Source organism: Mauremys reevesii, linkage group 13 (genome assembly GCF_016161935.1).
Source record: "Mauremys reevesii isolate NIE-2019 linkage group 13, ASM1616193v1, whole genome shotgun sequence".
Taxonomy (NCBI): Eukaryota; Metazoa; Chordata; order Testudines; family Geoemydidae; genus Mauremys; species Mauremys reevesii.
Genome location: NC_052635.1, coordinates 33565770 through 33581878, shown reverse-complemented (window position 1 = coordinate 33581878; position 16109 = coordinate 33565770). Strand labels below are relative to the sequence as shown.

The following is a 16109-nucleotide window of genomic DNA, read 5'->3' as shown; positions in this document are numbered from 1 at the left end:
AGTAAATATTAATCAGCGTGAAGAAGGCTAGCAGAATTTTACCCTAAATTACTGAAAAATGTCTTCACTGGTATGCTTGCCTTCTTGAAGATTTTGGGCCTGTTTCAAAGCTCATCGAAGTTAATGAGAAGACACCCATTGACCCTAGTGGACTTTTTTAGATCAGGCCCTATATAAAAATGAGTATCTCATGGAACTTTCAAACGTTTTATTATAAAGTTACATGCATAAATATTTAAATCTTACTAAATTACGGCACTTCTTAATGCTTTGTATGATAAATTAAAATACTGCATTGTACAAGCAAATATATTGTTCTAACAACACCTGGAAGTTATTTTTACAAATGTCTCCGATAGTGGCATTAACCATTACTAAAGCATTTTCATAATGTCACTATTTCTGAAGCACAAAGCCAATATGCTATTTAGAACATTCAATGTGTTTTAAAATTATTAGACTTTGCATGTATATGATTACTGCATTTTCAGCTGATCTAGTCCTAGCAAAGAGGGCTCTTTCTTAGGAAGAGAGACAGAGACACTAAGTGCTATTCCTCTTGCACAAGGTATGGTATCATGCAGGTGCCCTTAAACATAAGTTTATATCGTGATGCAGAATCTTCTCCCTTTCTTCCTTACAAGTTTAGCCAACAGGAAGAAAAGGAAAGGCTACCAATTGCATTGCTCCAGGCGGTTTGAATGGAGATACCTATTAATCTTTGCCAATGTCTGAAACACTATTATTTTTTCAAATAGCTTCTTTATATCCAAAACTACTTTAAAAATAGGGACATGTTCAAGTCTCCTTCAGCTGAAACTAGGCCAGAGGGGGAAAGGAGGCAAGAAGATCTATTTGGTTCTCAATTTTGTGTCAAGTCTCAGCTAAAGCTTGGACTGAAGGATGTGGGAGGGAGAAGATTTACTGTATAGCTTACCCAATATGTCAGTAAAGGTGACTTTAGACTATGTGGCAGCCTTCATAGTAGTAAGTGTGTTGGTAGAGACATGTAGTACTGATATACGACTGGCTAGAGGATCACTCAACCTTCCCTCCTGGCCCTAACAGAATCTTCCTTTCATACAAAACAAATATTAATCTAATGGATATTAGGCTTAAGCTAAAGGCAGTACCTACCACACATGAAAGCAACGGCTCTCAGTGTCTGTTGCATTAGGATCTGTGTAACTGGGGAAAGGTTATGGTGTGTATAGTGAGACATCACAATGCCAGAGAACAGGATTGCCATGATACCTGTGGATACAGTGCAACTGTCAAACAGCAGAATAATACTTAGCATTTAGATGGAACTTTACAAAGACTGCCTACTTAATCCTCACAACACCACCACAAGGTGGGATTAGCCCATTTTACAGTTGGGAAAGCTGAGGAAGAGGTTAAGGAGGTGTCTACTCTAGGGGAAATTTTCCCATCATTGCTAACACTGGTTCAGCTCCATAGTCATGGGAACATTGGGAGCTCCAGTGTACATGGATTGCTGGCTGCTGTTGGAATGTAGTTCACCAAAATACGCTTGCAAAGGTGTATTCAAGGGCAGAATCTGGAACTCCATGTCTAGTTTAAAGAATAAACCCTTGTTCTTTCAGGTTTTCCTATCAGGATGTCCGTGAGAGGTGTAATACGCTGAACCCAAACCATGTTTTCCTGCTTTTAATTTCCCTGACAAACAGCAAAGGTAGGCAAGACCAAAAGGGAAAAACTCAAATCTATGGGGCTAGGAAATTGCATCATTTAATTATCCAAGAAAAGTTTGTCTCCCCGCTCTATACACTGCTCACTCGCAATCTGAGACTGGGGGGAATTTTATCATTGGTAGGGAGAGATGGCACAATCCTTAAGGCCCATGATGGAGCCAGGGCAAAGCTGCGGTGCAAGGTGGGCCCAGGCACTCCCAGAACGATGCAGAGGGGGCCTCTAACCCAGTCATTTTAGGTTAGCATGGAAGGTAGCACTGGCAGAGAGCTAAGGGAGGGGGCACTGGGTTTACAATTATAAAGATCCAGTGGCCCTAACACCATATGCAAGTGGCAGGGTGAGCCAGCAGTTGATATTCCACCCCATGGGCTGGAGCAGCAGCTTAGAAAGTGGGGTAGTGTGGTGCAGTCCTGCACCCTTGCTTTAAGCTGGGAGAGGATTACTTTACTCCATTTTTCCATCCAGTTCTTGGGCTATGTTTTACTTTCTCTGAGCACTCAAGAAGCAATAAGAAAGCATTATGTGCCGTGTTCAGTTGTTCATGAAGAGCTGAACATTTTAAAAAAGGCTTTAAAAGTTTCAAAAGCAACCCGAGGGTTTTGTTCCTGTGAAAGAGTGAATCCAAGATGGTGGCTGTGATTTTTGCAGTTCTGTGGAAACACATGACATTACTCACTTGTGAACTTACTATGCTGTCACCTGTAAGAAATTTGTGGATTAAGTAAGCACAAGGCACAGCATGTTCCTCAAGAGGAAATCAACTGCGGTGAAGATTACGGAAAGGACTAAATGACATTTGGAAATAATGATAAACTTACCTGAGGGTTATAACACAATGCCCTGTTTAGTCAAAAACAAAGAAAGTTTGAAAAGCTAACAGTATTTGACTACAGCTACATGCCCAAACAGGAGTGGCCCTGATGAACTGGAATGGAAGGAAAAGAACAAGCATCTGAAGTGTACTCAAAAGAATCCTTTGTTTGGAATGCAGAGATGACCTTTGTAGTTACAGAACATGACCAAGGTTATTCAGAGTTTCTATTCTTCTGATAAATCATTTTTGAAAGTAGTTTGAACAAATAAGGGAGTTTGTTGTTACGATGTGTTACGTATTTAAAAAAGAAGTGAAGTACTTTCTAATGTCAGCATTTAAGAAGTCATATTTGGCACATAAGAGGCACATTCTCTGCCATATACAATAATTAATGACTAATTTACAGTATTTTACTATGATTTTTATATTACTATGCAATACGAACCAGAAATAAAAAGGTTTCATGTTTTGAAATGTTTATGTAATATGCTCAGTATTTTAGCATAGCTAGTTTACAGGTCAAAGCCTGTTTTCACAGTAACACCAAATACTTTAACACATTAAACCACTAGGTCAGGTTTCAAAACAGTTTACATTTCCATTTGTATGCCTTAGTAACATGACTGTATGCACAGAGTAATTGTGCTTGCAAATATGCAGAATGAGTCATTTGAAACTACAGAATTAATATTAGTGTCAATGGGTCTCTCACGCACATTGGAACACTGGGTGAAGAAAACAGCGTACCAGAAACTGAAAATCCTGTACATCCAGATTGCTAACTTTTTATAATTCAATAACTAATTTTGCACATATTCATTTTGCTGCTTACCTGAGAGTGAGATACCTTCTGCAAGTCCATAAGGAAGATAAGCAAAGATAATCATCATCCCAAACTCCAGGGAGGGTGTTTTCCTTAAATCAATGTGCTTTAGTACGTACATATCAAACCATTAAGGAAAAAGTAAGAAAAGAAATCCACAGAAAAATTCTAATCTATTCCATACAGGTTCATCATTCACCACATTTCATATATTTGTTTTGTGAATAGCTAATATTAAGTCTGTAAAAGATCCTGTGGCTTGATTAATCATTTCTGGGATGGAGGGTTTGAAGTGAAATTAAAGTTGGTGAAAGCTGTTAGACAGCCCTAGAGACTGAAGGCCACTGTTTTTTGAAAGAGTACATAAAACATGGACAGCACCATGCCAACATGTTTAAACCTGGATCTGGAAGCACCACTTTTGTATGCACATTCACTTGTTGACCCCTACACTCAGAGTAGCAGACATTTCCAATCATGATGTGTATTCCTGTTCCTTTGGAACTGAATGGAGACCACCAAATTTATTGCAGAGAAGTCACAGAACAGTCTTCAAACAATAATGGCTTTCTATCAAAATGGGATGAGTTAGAAGCTGGGACTCAGAACTGAAATGGCCCACACATTTTCTCTCATTTCTACTTTTGACAGAAATAAAATCCTTCTTTGTCCTTGCTTAGACATTTATGAAAATGTGAGCTAACCTCTGACTGCATCTGTATTTGTCCTAGAAAGATTTACTAGGAGTGAAATCCTGGCTCCATTCAAATCAATGACATAGCTTCCACGGTTTCAGAGTAGGAGCCGTGTTAGTCTGTTCCGCAAAAAGAACAGGAGTACTTGTGGCACTTTAGAGACTAACAAATTTATTTGAGCATAAGCTTTCATGGGCTACAGCCCACTTCATCAGATGCATAGAATGGAACATATAGTAAGAAGATATATATACATACAAAGAACATGAAAAGGTGGAAGTAGCCATACCAACTGTAAGAAGCTAATTAATTAAGATGAGCTATTATCAGCAGGAGAAAAAAAAACTGTTGTAGTGATAATCAAGATGGCCCATTTTAGACAGCTGACGAGAAGGTGTGACGACTGACTTCAATGAAGTCAGGATTTCACCCTGGCCTAGACTGCTTTTGAAGCAGCTGTAATATAGTTATTTCTCACTTAGCATCAAAGATTTGAAAAAGTTAAAAGCAAAATGATTCTTTACTGTGAAAGTGCAAAGAGTTTAATTAAATTAGAACCAAACCTGGACCCCACTCTCACCCCCACATCTCAGCTGGCCAGGCTGCGAGCTGGGCTTCTCTCGGGAAGAAGGAAGCAGAGCAGAATCAGAGCTGTTCCATAGCTGGTGTTACAGCCTCAGGGCTGCAGCAGCACCCAAAGCAAGTGAATTCCCAACTCAGGAGGAGATTTAACCAGTGGCTCAGCATACACTACGTCCGAATCAGTGTAATCTACGATTTCAGATTCACTGTAGCAGACCTCTACTACCTGTATGAGTCCTTCCCCACTCCATTTCATGGAGTGGAAATGCAACATGGTTGCAGAGGAGGGGAGCAAGATTTCACCTTATATGTTTAGTAGGACAAACATGATCTATATGTCATCAGTTGTATATTCAAGCTAGACTTTGAGTTAGTTCCAAATGGACATGATTGATCAGCGATAACATCTACATCAACATGTTCATGCACTTGATGAATCATACTCTTGTCTCACTTTCAAAATAGTCCACATTCATCTTTGTTAGAATTCAGAAGACATTTGTGACATGGAAGTTCAGGTTCCTCCAGGCTAATGAACAGGCAAGTTTCAATCATATCTATCTGCCAGCAACTATTATACATTTTCTTTGCTTCACAGAAATATTTTGCTCTAGCTAATATTTTCAGGCTCAAACAATAAAATATCAGAGCAGTTAAACTGCTTTTCTGTTTGTCCTTTTTCAGTTAGATATTGAATGAAAAATAGCTGCATCAGGAAAATGTCAGTCTCTCTCTTTGCTGAGATGTTTTGAATTAATCAAAAGTGCATGGAACAATTCTAATGAACAAAGATAGCAAATGTGCCCATTTTTAAACAAACACTCTGGTCCTCTCATTTACAAAACAAAGTACTTGGCAATATGGCCAGTTTAAACAAATAACTGTAGCATAAGGCTAGCACAAAAAATATGAAACAGGTTTCTATTTTAAACATTGAAGCAAGCTTTCAAAAGCAACAAAGGTGTCTAGTTTAAACAAACATCCTTCCTTATCTTAGGGGAGAAGCTCTCGGGTTGTTTAGCAACCAATTCAAGCTGGTGTAGAGAGCCACAGATATAATTCAGCATATAAACCCAAACTGAGCAGTATCCATATTCAGTTTGCTGAATATGACATGTAGGACTGGAAGATTTCACGGTCTGACTTTAAAATTTCTTTGGGAAAAATATTTTTCTTTTTTTTAAAATTAATTTACCATTTTTACATTTGAAAACTAGGACATATGCTATTAAAATGGATCAATGTTGAAAACAGAATATTGTGAATTTAGAAAACAACTAGCAAATTTATAACACTCTATTTACATATAATCTAAAATAGTATACAATTATTTAGACCTTAATTACATTCATCTAAGCATACAAAGCTTTTATGTAAGGTTTAAAAATAGGCCCATTAGCACTAATATTACAAACAAAATAAGCGAGAGAAAATATCATGCCCGCAAAAAGACCTTATATAAAAATCATCCCTCTAAGGAACATTACAGAATGACTGGATGAAAATCATTGTTAGAACGGTAGACTTCACCGATTTATGCATGTGCATCACATTACCCCAAAAAAGGATATTAATGCAGAAATAAGGCCGGTAAGAGTGCCAAGTGCTGCAGAGCCAAAGAACATCTTCAGAAAGTAACCCAGTGCCTGGAGAAAGGTTTGCCATCCACTTACATCTGACATATTTTCTCTTGTCAAACCTTCTGCTGTGCTGGGAATGATTTTTAAAAAGAAAAAAAAAATTAGCAACAAACAGTTATGAAGACTTGATCTGAAAAAGCCAAATGTCTTTAGAAAAAAAAATTCAAGCAACCTACAGTTCTCTGTTGCTACTGCTTTTAAAAGGCTTTTACTGTGATATAACAAGAGCAATGTCAGAAGATATTAAATCAAGTGTTGGTATAATCCCTAAAGGGAAACCTAATTCCACTAAAAATCTGGAAATCTAACATTGCTCTTGTGAAATCTTCTCACAATGGCATAAATAGGCTACAATGATGCCCAGTACAGCAACACAGGTTCCATATTTTTAGCAGGGAAAAGAAAATGCATTTTTCAATGGTAAAAACTCAAGGTTGGAGAAGGAATAAAAAGACAAAAATCACATGATCCTTATGTGGGAGAGTAAACAAACGAACAGAAAGCCCCATCCCCATGTGGATGAGAGACGCTGCAGGGTCACTGAAGAAGGGCAAAAGAAGTGATTTAGGGGAGAGGCTGGGAGGAAAGGGGAGAGCTCTTTGGATCCCATGGAATATGAAACTGCTACAGCATGAGGCAATATGGAAAGAAAGAGCTCAATTGTGTTAGAGCTTGCAGACCCCACGGCCTTACTGAAAAGTACCTATGATAGATAGGGGTTAAAGTACATTTCTTTCCTGAAAATGGCTATGTAAATATAGCACCTTTTTACTCAGGAGATCTGCTGTCCCTATGTATTCTTAGTGAGATCTACTGACTTCAATGAAAACAGTAAAATTGGGGAACATTTTACACCTGTCAGCACTGCAGAACCAACATAGCTAAGATCTCTCTTAGGCCTGGTCTACACTAAGGGGGGGGGGGGTCGAACTAAGGTACGCGACTTCAGCTATGCGAATAGCGTAGCTGAAGTCGAAGTACCTTAGTTCGGGCTACTCACCAGTCCAGACGCCACGGGAATGAAGTCCGCGGCCCCAAGGTCGACTCCGCCACCGCTGTTCGCGGTGGTGGAGTTCCGGAGTCGACCGGAGCGCGTGGGGAGTTCGAACTATCGCGTCTTGATTAGACGCGATAGTTCGAACTCCGAGAAGTCGAACTCTCTGCGTCAACCCGCGCGGTAAGTATAGACCTACCCTTAGCTATGTTGGTTCTGCAGTGCTGACAGGAGTAAAATCTTGTGAACTGGATTCTCTTCTGGCTCATGTACTGTCAATAGAATTCTTAATTTAATTCCCTTTGCAGGGCCACCAGTGCAACCCCACTGGCTTGCAGTCAGGATTCCATAAGCCAATGACCAGGAGTCAAAGAGGAGCAATGACAGAAGGATTTGGCTAGCAAAATCTTTCTAAATAAGCCAGAAAGAACAACGCTTGCTTTTCAGATCCCAGGACTGGGGTGAAGAGGAAAAAAATTTAACATGTAAACTGAGCAAATCTGATCTGGAATCAATGAAATACAACTGAAATAGTCACCTTATAAGGTAATTTTTCAGAGTAGAGCTGCACTTTAAGGATATGAGATAGACAAGCTAATGTGATTGCTATTATAATATTAGAATAGAAGCAGAATGACAATACTTAGTTCCCCTGTTATAACTTCTGGATACATAGGCAAGCAACACAATGATATGAGATGAAAAACATGTATTTTCTGCCAATACCATTTTTGTTAAGAATCAGGAGTTTTGTAAGTCCAAAAGGGATCTGTAACAAAATTAATTAGAGTTTTAAGCCATCTACAAGGGAGTGCTACAGTATAGTACAAATTCAAATGCACCTACTTTGTCAGGACAATAGAGACTGCATCATTGAGAATACTTTCTCCAAAAACCAACATGTTAAGCACAGGATCTACGTTAAGGGCATTGAAGATGGCAATAGTAGCCACCGGGTCCACAGCAGATATTAAGGAGCCAAATGCAAAACTGCAAGAATAAATAAAATCCAAAAAAGAAAACATGCCAATATAAATGTACAGCATATTTGATAATACTGATCAGTGAAAAAGCATGGAAAATATCAGTGGATTTTCTAGGGAACAGTATAGGTATATTTTGCAGAAAGTTGTATCTTCCCATTAAGGAGCACTTGACTAGCAATACTTAAAACAAAAAGTAAGATAATTTTGTTGTCTCTTTTTGGAAGAAAGGATCATCTGTTAAATACAGCAAAACTTGTTAACAGACCATGAATTCATGGGGATTGTGTGTACTCTGAGTTTTCCACCAACCCTGATAACTCAGGCTGACTTATGGATGTCCACGTTGCGAAGAAGTAGGAGCAATATGCCTCCCCAGACTTTCGGAAATAAGTAAAAATGTCCCACTAGAAGCAAGCAAGGGAAACTGTATACCTTTGTGGAAACAGATTTCCAATGTGTATCAATCCAAACCACCAAATCAGATATGTACAATGATACAGAGTGAACAGACTGTACAGAATCCCATTAACAATGTAAAACCTGCCCGAGACAGTTACTTGAAAAATTGACTGTGGTCACACTTGTATCTACTTGTCATGCCATTGAAGTTATTGAAATTGAAAGAGGCTTTATCAACTAGGTGATGCCTAGTTTTCTTTCACAGTTAGAATATTTTATATTTCAGATTTTACATACACTGTCAGACTGTCAAACTTTATTATTTTATTGTTTTAATGTAGGTTTCCTTACATCAGTTTGTTGGGTTTTAGTTGTGCATACATAGTGGGGAACTTAATTATTTTGTCAGAAAAAACCCTGACATAGGAACTGTCTTTTACATACTTATTCGTAGACTAGGGGACTAATAGAAAAGACTGAATGAGACCAAAACAAGGAGCTGGTTTAGCCATGCTATCAGTTGCTACTTACAATACTCCTGCTATGTAGCACAAAAGCGCAACATTTAAAAAAAGATGCTAAAGCTTCCTTAGATCTTATACTAAAAGGTAGAGACCACAAAATCAAGTGCTGTCAGCTGTGCAAAGCCAGATGCTGGAGGCAGTAAGGAAGACATTTGCAGTTCATGCATACTTTTTCTTGTCACGTTTCCTGGTTCTGACTAAGCCAACAGATTTGTGGACTTCTGTGGACTACAAATTTTCCGTGCTTATGTACACGGTAAAAGACAAACCAAAACAAAAAACCAAAAAAGTAAATGCAAGGTCTCCATCCAGTTACACTGGATTTATACTACTGTAACCAAGAGCAGAAATCTGAACTTTTGTGCAGTTAAGGGGGGGTTCTAGAAAATTATGTTGAGCCTTTGCCAGCCAAGTGCTCTGAAAAGTCTATGGTATTAATTCTCACAAGTTCATTCCTTGTTTAAGGAGAAGCTCTGGGTAAGGAAGCCAGACCTGCATAATATATTTTAATTATGTCAGGTTATCAAACGCACATCACAATTTACACATTTTAATTTTGAAGTCTGGGAAAAAAGAATTTGCAAGGAAAAAAAATACTGTGAAAATATTTTTGTGCCAAACTGTTCATTATTGTGTTTTCACTGCTCCAGTCACTTTGATCAGATAATGCTATCGATTAGTAAGTCTTAATATACTTCATTAGAAAAAAGGCATTACAAGAATTAAAAATGTTAATTCTGATTAATGATTTTACAAGTGATATTAAATCTAAGCGATCCACAACACAATCAGAACACCTGGGCAAGTACTGTTCATCATATCTATTGCAGTATTTTGGAGAATGCCTCTTGGAAGATACTAGGCAATTTTACCAAGAACTTACCTGTCTGTCATGTTCAGTTTATAAATTACCTCAGCCTAAAAGGACAGGCCAAAAAAAAAAAAAAATTACAATCAGCTGTGTAAAGATTTCATTTTATTATTTTTACTATGTATACATTTAGTATAATTTCATAAGAAGCTCTGTTTCAAACTTCACTTTAATCCTGATGTACAGGTGTGCATCATACGGCAAAATTATGATAAAAATGTCATAATAAATTAATTATTAATACCTAAGAAGTGCTTTATAGACTGAAAATTCTAACTAGAACTCCCAGGACATCAGTGAGGTAGGGAATTATTGTTATCCCCACTGTAGAGTTAAAGAAATAAGAGATAGGAGAAAGATTAAATGAATTTGCCCAAGCTATACCATGAGTCAGCGACAGAGCTAAGATTAGAACTCATAGAGGTGCCTTACTCCCGGTCCTATGATCACTTCTTTAGTCAGAGGTGGCTCTAGGGATTTTGCCGCCCCAAGCACAGCAGGCAGGCTGCCTCCAGCGGTTTGCCTGCAGAGGGTCCGCTGGTCCCGTGCCTGCGGGAGGTCCACCGAAGCCGCAGACCACCGGACCCTCCGCAGGCAAGCCACCGGAGGCAGCCTGCAGGCCGCCCTCGCGCCCCCCGCGGCTTGCCGCTCCAAGACCGCGCTTGGCGTGCTGGGGCCTGGAGCCGCCCCTGTCTTTAGTTTAGCCCATGCTGCATTTCTGAAAAAGCAATTAATTCTGATTCTCCTGTTTAATGCACTTTTCCACCTTGATCCACCTTTTGTGCACCTCAGTTGCCTGACTTCAGGAGCTAACTAGGAAATTACATAAGCTGATAGACCTTCCCCCGCTTTTTGTAACGTAATGTGTGGGATACATGGTAATGTAAAGCTTATCATCAGTTCCTGTTTTATATAATCTTTTCCATTGACTACTGACCCTTCTTTGAAAGAATGGGCTTTTGAAGGACCATCCTACTACATGCAGGAGTTTCAAAGACATTTTTCTTACCTGACCCAGAAAATAAATTCCTCCACCTACAATGAAAGCTGAAATTGCTGTGCCAAACACAGAAAACAGAGTGATGGAACCTATGTTCTGAAAGAAGTTACCCTGAAACACAAAAGCAAGACAGAGTGAGGTAGTGAAAATGAACTGTAAAACTAAAAATCCTCAAAACAATCTAAGAAGTTAAAAGCAGATTTCTATATATTTGTCTTACAATTGCTGGGTTATCTGTGCTTAGCATTTGGTTGGACTGGGTTGAATGTACCCATATTCCCATATCTATACCAAGCAGGCAGGGGAAAGACATTTACAAGACTTGCTTTGACAGTGTGCGTACACATGTATCAAAGCACAGCTGGGAGGCCTTCGTTTATTTCTATCAGTCTTGATCTTTACAAACAGTGTTTCACCCTTAACTCAGAATCTCCTTGCTTGTTTTGTTATTGTGTTCTGCATCCTTCAAATTAAATACATATTCTCGTACTATAAATCTGGAAATCCTTTATGTGCAATACTTTTTGTAAACTAATACATTTTGATGTTTGTACTTTACAAGTATGATTAAAGTGAAATTTTATTTCATTGCAAATACTTACTTTACTCCTAGTAATTAAAATAGATTACACTAATTTCTCTCCTGGTCTTCTTTATGCAGGATCTAATTCTCATTTAGCTCAGTATGGTTATTAAGATTCTCCACACAGTGATACTAGAAGCCCTGGCTGATATTAATCATGGAATTAAAAGTTCACTGAGATTTAAGCGGTTATTAAAGAGCTGAGCAGCTAAAAGAACCTCCCAATATGTTGTAACAAGAAAACCCATCTGTTTTTTTAATAACATGAAGAATATATTGTAATACATTTACTTCCTATTTAGGGCCAATAACTTTGATTTTAAACTCTTTGGGGCAAGGAATGTGTCTTCCAGCTTGTCACTAAAATACAACAGGGCCTTCTTGACTTCAGCCAAGCCCAAAGCAAAGGCTTAAAGTGTGGACACTACAGCCAAGTTCTAAAAAGGAAGAGAAAACTCTCTAGAGCTATGTCTACACTACACAGTTTTAGCGACATGGCTGTGTCACTACAGCTGTGCTGCTAAAAGGAAACTTCCACCCCCAATGAGCAGCGTTTGCGTTGTCGGGAGGAGCGCGCTGTTCACACTGGCACTTGTCACAGCAAAACTTGTGTCTTTCGGAGGGTGCAGGAGGTTAACACCTCTGAAAGACAAAAGTTTTGTCATTCAATTGCCAGTGTAGACATAGCTGAGGTTTCTTAGATCCTTCTTCCTTGATTTGTCTGCATCAGAGTAGAAACTTCTTGGAGAATGGAACATGACTCATGTTTTTATAGTACTTAGTACATTACCAATGCTCAGTTAATATTAGCAGAAACTACATGCCCTGCATTCTGGGTCCAAGAGGCCAAGTTCCACTCTCAGTTCCATGAGTGTAAGTATGGTGGAATTCAATGCAATTATTCCAGAGTTGCATCACAGTAACTGAGGCAGAATTTGGTCCAAAGGAGAGATCAAGTTGTAAAATGATTATCTAGTAGTATCTCACCTTGTGTAAGGAATATCCAGATTCAAATATAATAGGTGGAAGCAAGAGAAGAAAAAACATATTTGGACGAAACATTTCTTCCTCCTGCAAAACAAAAAATGCAAAGGAATTTCAAAGACTGCACAATAACTGAAATAATACCAAATCTAGTCCCTTCAAGTTTCTACCTAAATGGAAACATTTTTAAGAAGCAAAAATACTTGGAAATACAAATTATATTTAACCTGTCTCATTTCCCACCACTAAATAAAAGAGGATTACAGGATGGTAAACAACTTTAGGATTGCCTTTTAAATAACTTTTTTACTTGATGATTGAGACAGGATGTGTTATTTATCATGAACCACTGTTCCCAAATGTACTGTATGGAAAACAGACTGCTTGCAAAAAAGAAAAATGTTTCTATATTACGGAAGCATTACCATTTTTATTGCAGGCTTTCAAAGCCTGAAAGGAAATTGGTGGAAAATTCTAAAAGAACACACCTTTCACCTTTAGGTCACTGATCTGAATCTAGTCCAGGACAGTAATTGCCAAATACTGTTGCCATTAGATAGCTGATCAGGGGACCACGTGAAATCAGTTAATCGTCTCAGTACAGTTCCTGGTGGGCAGATGTGTATTTAAATACTTTGCATTTCTAAAGTGAAGCCCTCATAGTGCTTTACAAAAGGTGAGTAAACTTTATTATCCCTTTCTTTAGAGACAGAGAAAACAATGAAGAAAGAGGTCAAGGTCACATAGGGCCTGATCCGAAGTCCACTGCAGTCAATGAAAAGACTCATTTATTTCCATGAGCTTTAAATCAGGCTCACAGGATGCCAATGGAAAAAAAAATTAAAGGGCTTGAGTCTCATTTGCAAATGTAATTTATGTCCAGTTAATGCCCTTTTACACTGTCACAGTGATGTAAATGAGCCTTAGGCTATTGCTACACTGCAAGCGAGGGGTGTGATTCCCCTGCTCATGTGCACATAGTATCACTGCGCTAGGCATGGCTATAAATAGCAGCGTATCCACAGTAGCACTGGTAGCAGTAGCACAGGCATGGCTGACACATGCCACGTACACACTCATCACAGGTAAGTACTCAGCACAACTCATCAATGCCTCCACTGCCGCTACCAGTGCTACGGCAGCTCCACAGCTATTTATACTCACACTAGCTTGATGAGAACTAACACGAGTGTGTGTACACGAGCAAGACAATCAGATCCCTAGCTTGCTGTGTTGACATAGCTTTAATGTAAACAAGAATCAGGCTCTTAAGTCTCCTGACTCCTTGTCCTCTACTCTAAGCACTTGGGCCGCACTGCCTTACAAAAAGCCACCCTCAAAAATGGCTTTTTTTTTTTTTTTTTGCTGGCACTCTGAGCAAAGAAGCTGCATCACTCATGCACAGTCTTTGGCCCAGTGTGGTTCTCTTTACATCCCCTGGTTCCCTCAAGATTCCAGGAGCACTGACTAAGAAGCCTGCTCCCTTTATAAACAGCAACAAGGATTCTTTAAATCCAGGTTGAACAATATTAAGTCCTGACACTGTAACTCCTACGCTGTATCCTTGCAAGGAGAAACTGCAACTTTGTTCCTAGTATCACCCTGCAAAGCAGAAACACTTACCTATTTAAAACCTCATTCACATTTGCACATGTAATGAATTTACCTTCTTAACACAGAGGATTTATGTGGATTCATCAGCATATGAAACTCATCTCTTACAATGAAGTTTATTTCATGGAAATATCATTTATTAGATTTTTCCTTTATATGAAATTCAATTTAGCAATATGTCTAGTAATTCCAAGTTTTCACTCTGATTCAGTAACTGTATACTAGGCTACTCACTAAACACATTCTTTCTTTAGTATTACAATTTTTTAAATCTAGGTAAAAGTGAGAGCATAGGGAAAGAAGAGGAAGAATTTAAGCACAGGACAAGCAAGTGAATACGGTGTCTGTTTTAGCCACCAAGAATCATATGAAAGTAAGTATAAGCTTCGCTGCTCTCTAACTCAGACTTGGCTGCAAGAAATCTAGGTTGTAAAATTCTTAGGGCAAGGATGTGTCTCCTTATGTTTGTACTGAACGCAGAGCAAGTTCAATAAATAATAAAAGTTGCCAGATGCACTGCTGTCCAAGACCACATTTGCTTCTTAGCCAGTGTCACCTTGACCTGAACCTCAACATGCTGCTGTTCCACACCGGAAATACTACTTTTAATGGATTGTTACACCCTTTGAAATAAATTAAGATCATAAGAATGGCTATAGTGGGTCTGAAGTCCATCCAGCACAGTGTCCTGTCTTCCAACTGTGGCCAATGCCAGATGCTTCAGAGGGCAATCATCGAGTGAGTCATCTTGACCTGACCATCTTGGCTAATAACCATTAACCTTCTTATCCTTCACGAACTTATCTAATTCTTTTTTGCGCCCATTATATTTTTGGCCTTCACAATATCCCCTGGCAATAAGTTCCACAAGTTGACTGTGCTTTGTGTGTAGAAGTACTTCCCTTTGTTTTAAACATGGTGCCTATTAATTTCATTGGGTGACCCCTGGTTCTTGTCTTATGTGAAGTGGTAACATTTCCTTATTCACTTTTCTCCACACCATTCATGATTTTATAGACCTTTATCATATCTCCCCTTAGTCAACTCTTTTGCAAGCTGAATAGTCCCTGTATTTTAATCTCTCCTCATATGGAAACTGTTCCATACCCCTAATAATTTTTGTTGACCTCTGTACTTTTTTCCATTTATATCTAATACACCTCTACCCCAATATAACGCGACCCAATATAACACAAATTCGGATATAACACGATAAAGCAGTGCTTTGGGGGGGCGAAGCTGCACACTCCAGCAGATCAAAGCAAGTTCGATATAACATGGTTTCACCTATAACATGGTAAGATTTTTTGGCTCCTGAGGACAGCGTTATATCAGGGTAGAGGTGTATATCTTTTTTGACGTGGGGCAACCAGAACTGTATGCAGTATTCAAGCTGTGGGCATACCATCAATCTATATACTGATATTATGATATTTTCTGTCTTATTATCTACCCCTTTCCTAATATTCTGTTAGCTTTTTTGATGCAGCTGCACATTGAATGGATGTTTTCAGAGACCTATCCACAATGACTCCAAGATCTCTTTCTTGAGTGGTAACAGCTAATTTAGACTCCACCATTTTGTATGTATAGTTGGGATGATGTTTGCCAATGTGCATTACTTTGCATTTATCTGCCATTTTGTTGCCCAGTAACCCAGTTTTGTGAGACTTTGTAACTCTTCGCAGTCTGCTTTGGACTTAGCTATCTTGAGTAATTTTGCATCATCTGTAAACTTTGACACCTCAGTTTACCCCTTTTTTCCAGCTCATTTATGAATATGTTGATCAGCGCAGGTTCCAGTGCAGATCCCTGGGGGACACCACTATTTACCTCTCTCCATTCTGCAAACTGACCAATTATTCCGATCTTTTGTTTCCTGAC

General features: G+C 38.8%; 1 protein-coding gene across 1 annotated transcript in view; it reads right to left on the bottom strand.

The window, feature by feature from the left end:
- SLC9A8 (solute carrier family 9 member A8) overlaps positions 1-16109 on the bottom strand; it is a 55676-nt gene that overhangs the window by 12058 nt on the left and 27509 nt on the right. The window contains exons 6-12 of the mRNA XM_039497750.1: positions 12615-12698; positions 11054-11155; positions 10057-10091; positions 8111-8254; positions 6202-6340; positions 3363-3468; positions 1138-1254 (exon numbers count right to left, since the gene is read on the bottom strand). Coding sequence (XP_039353684.1) covers positions 1138-1254; positions 3363-3468; positions 6202-6340; positions 8111-8254; positions 10057-10091; positions 11054-11155; positions 12615-12698 — 727 coding nt within the window. The remainder of the gene's footprint in view (positions 1-1137; positions 1255-3362; positions 3469-6201; positions 6341-8110; positions 8255-10056; positions 10092-11053; positions 11156-12614; positions 12699-16109) is intronic.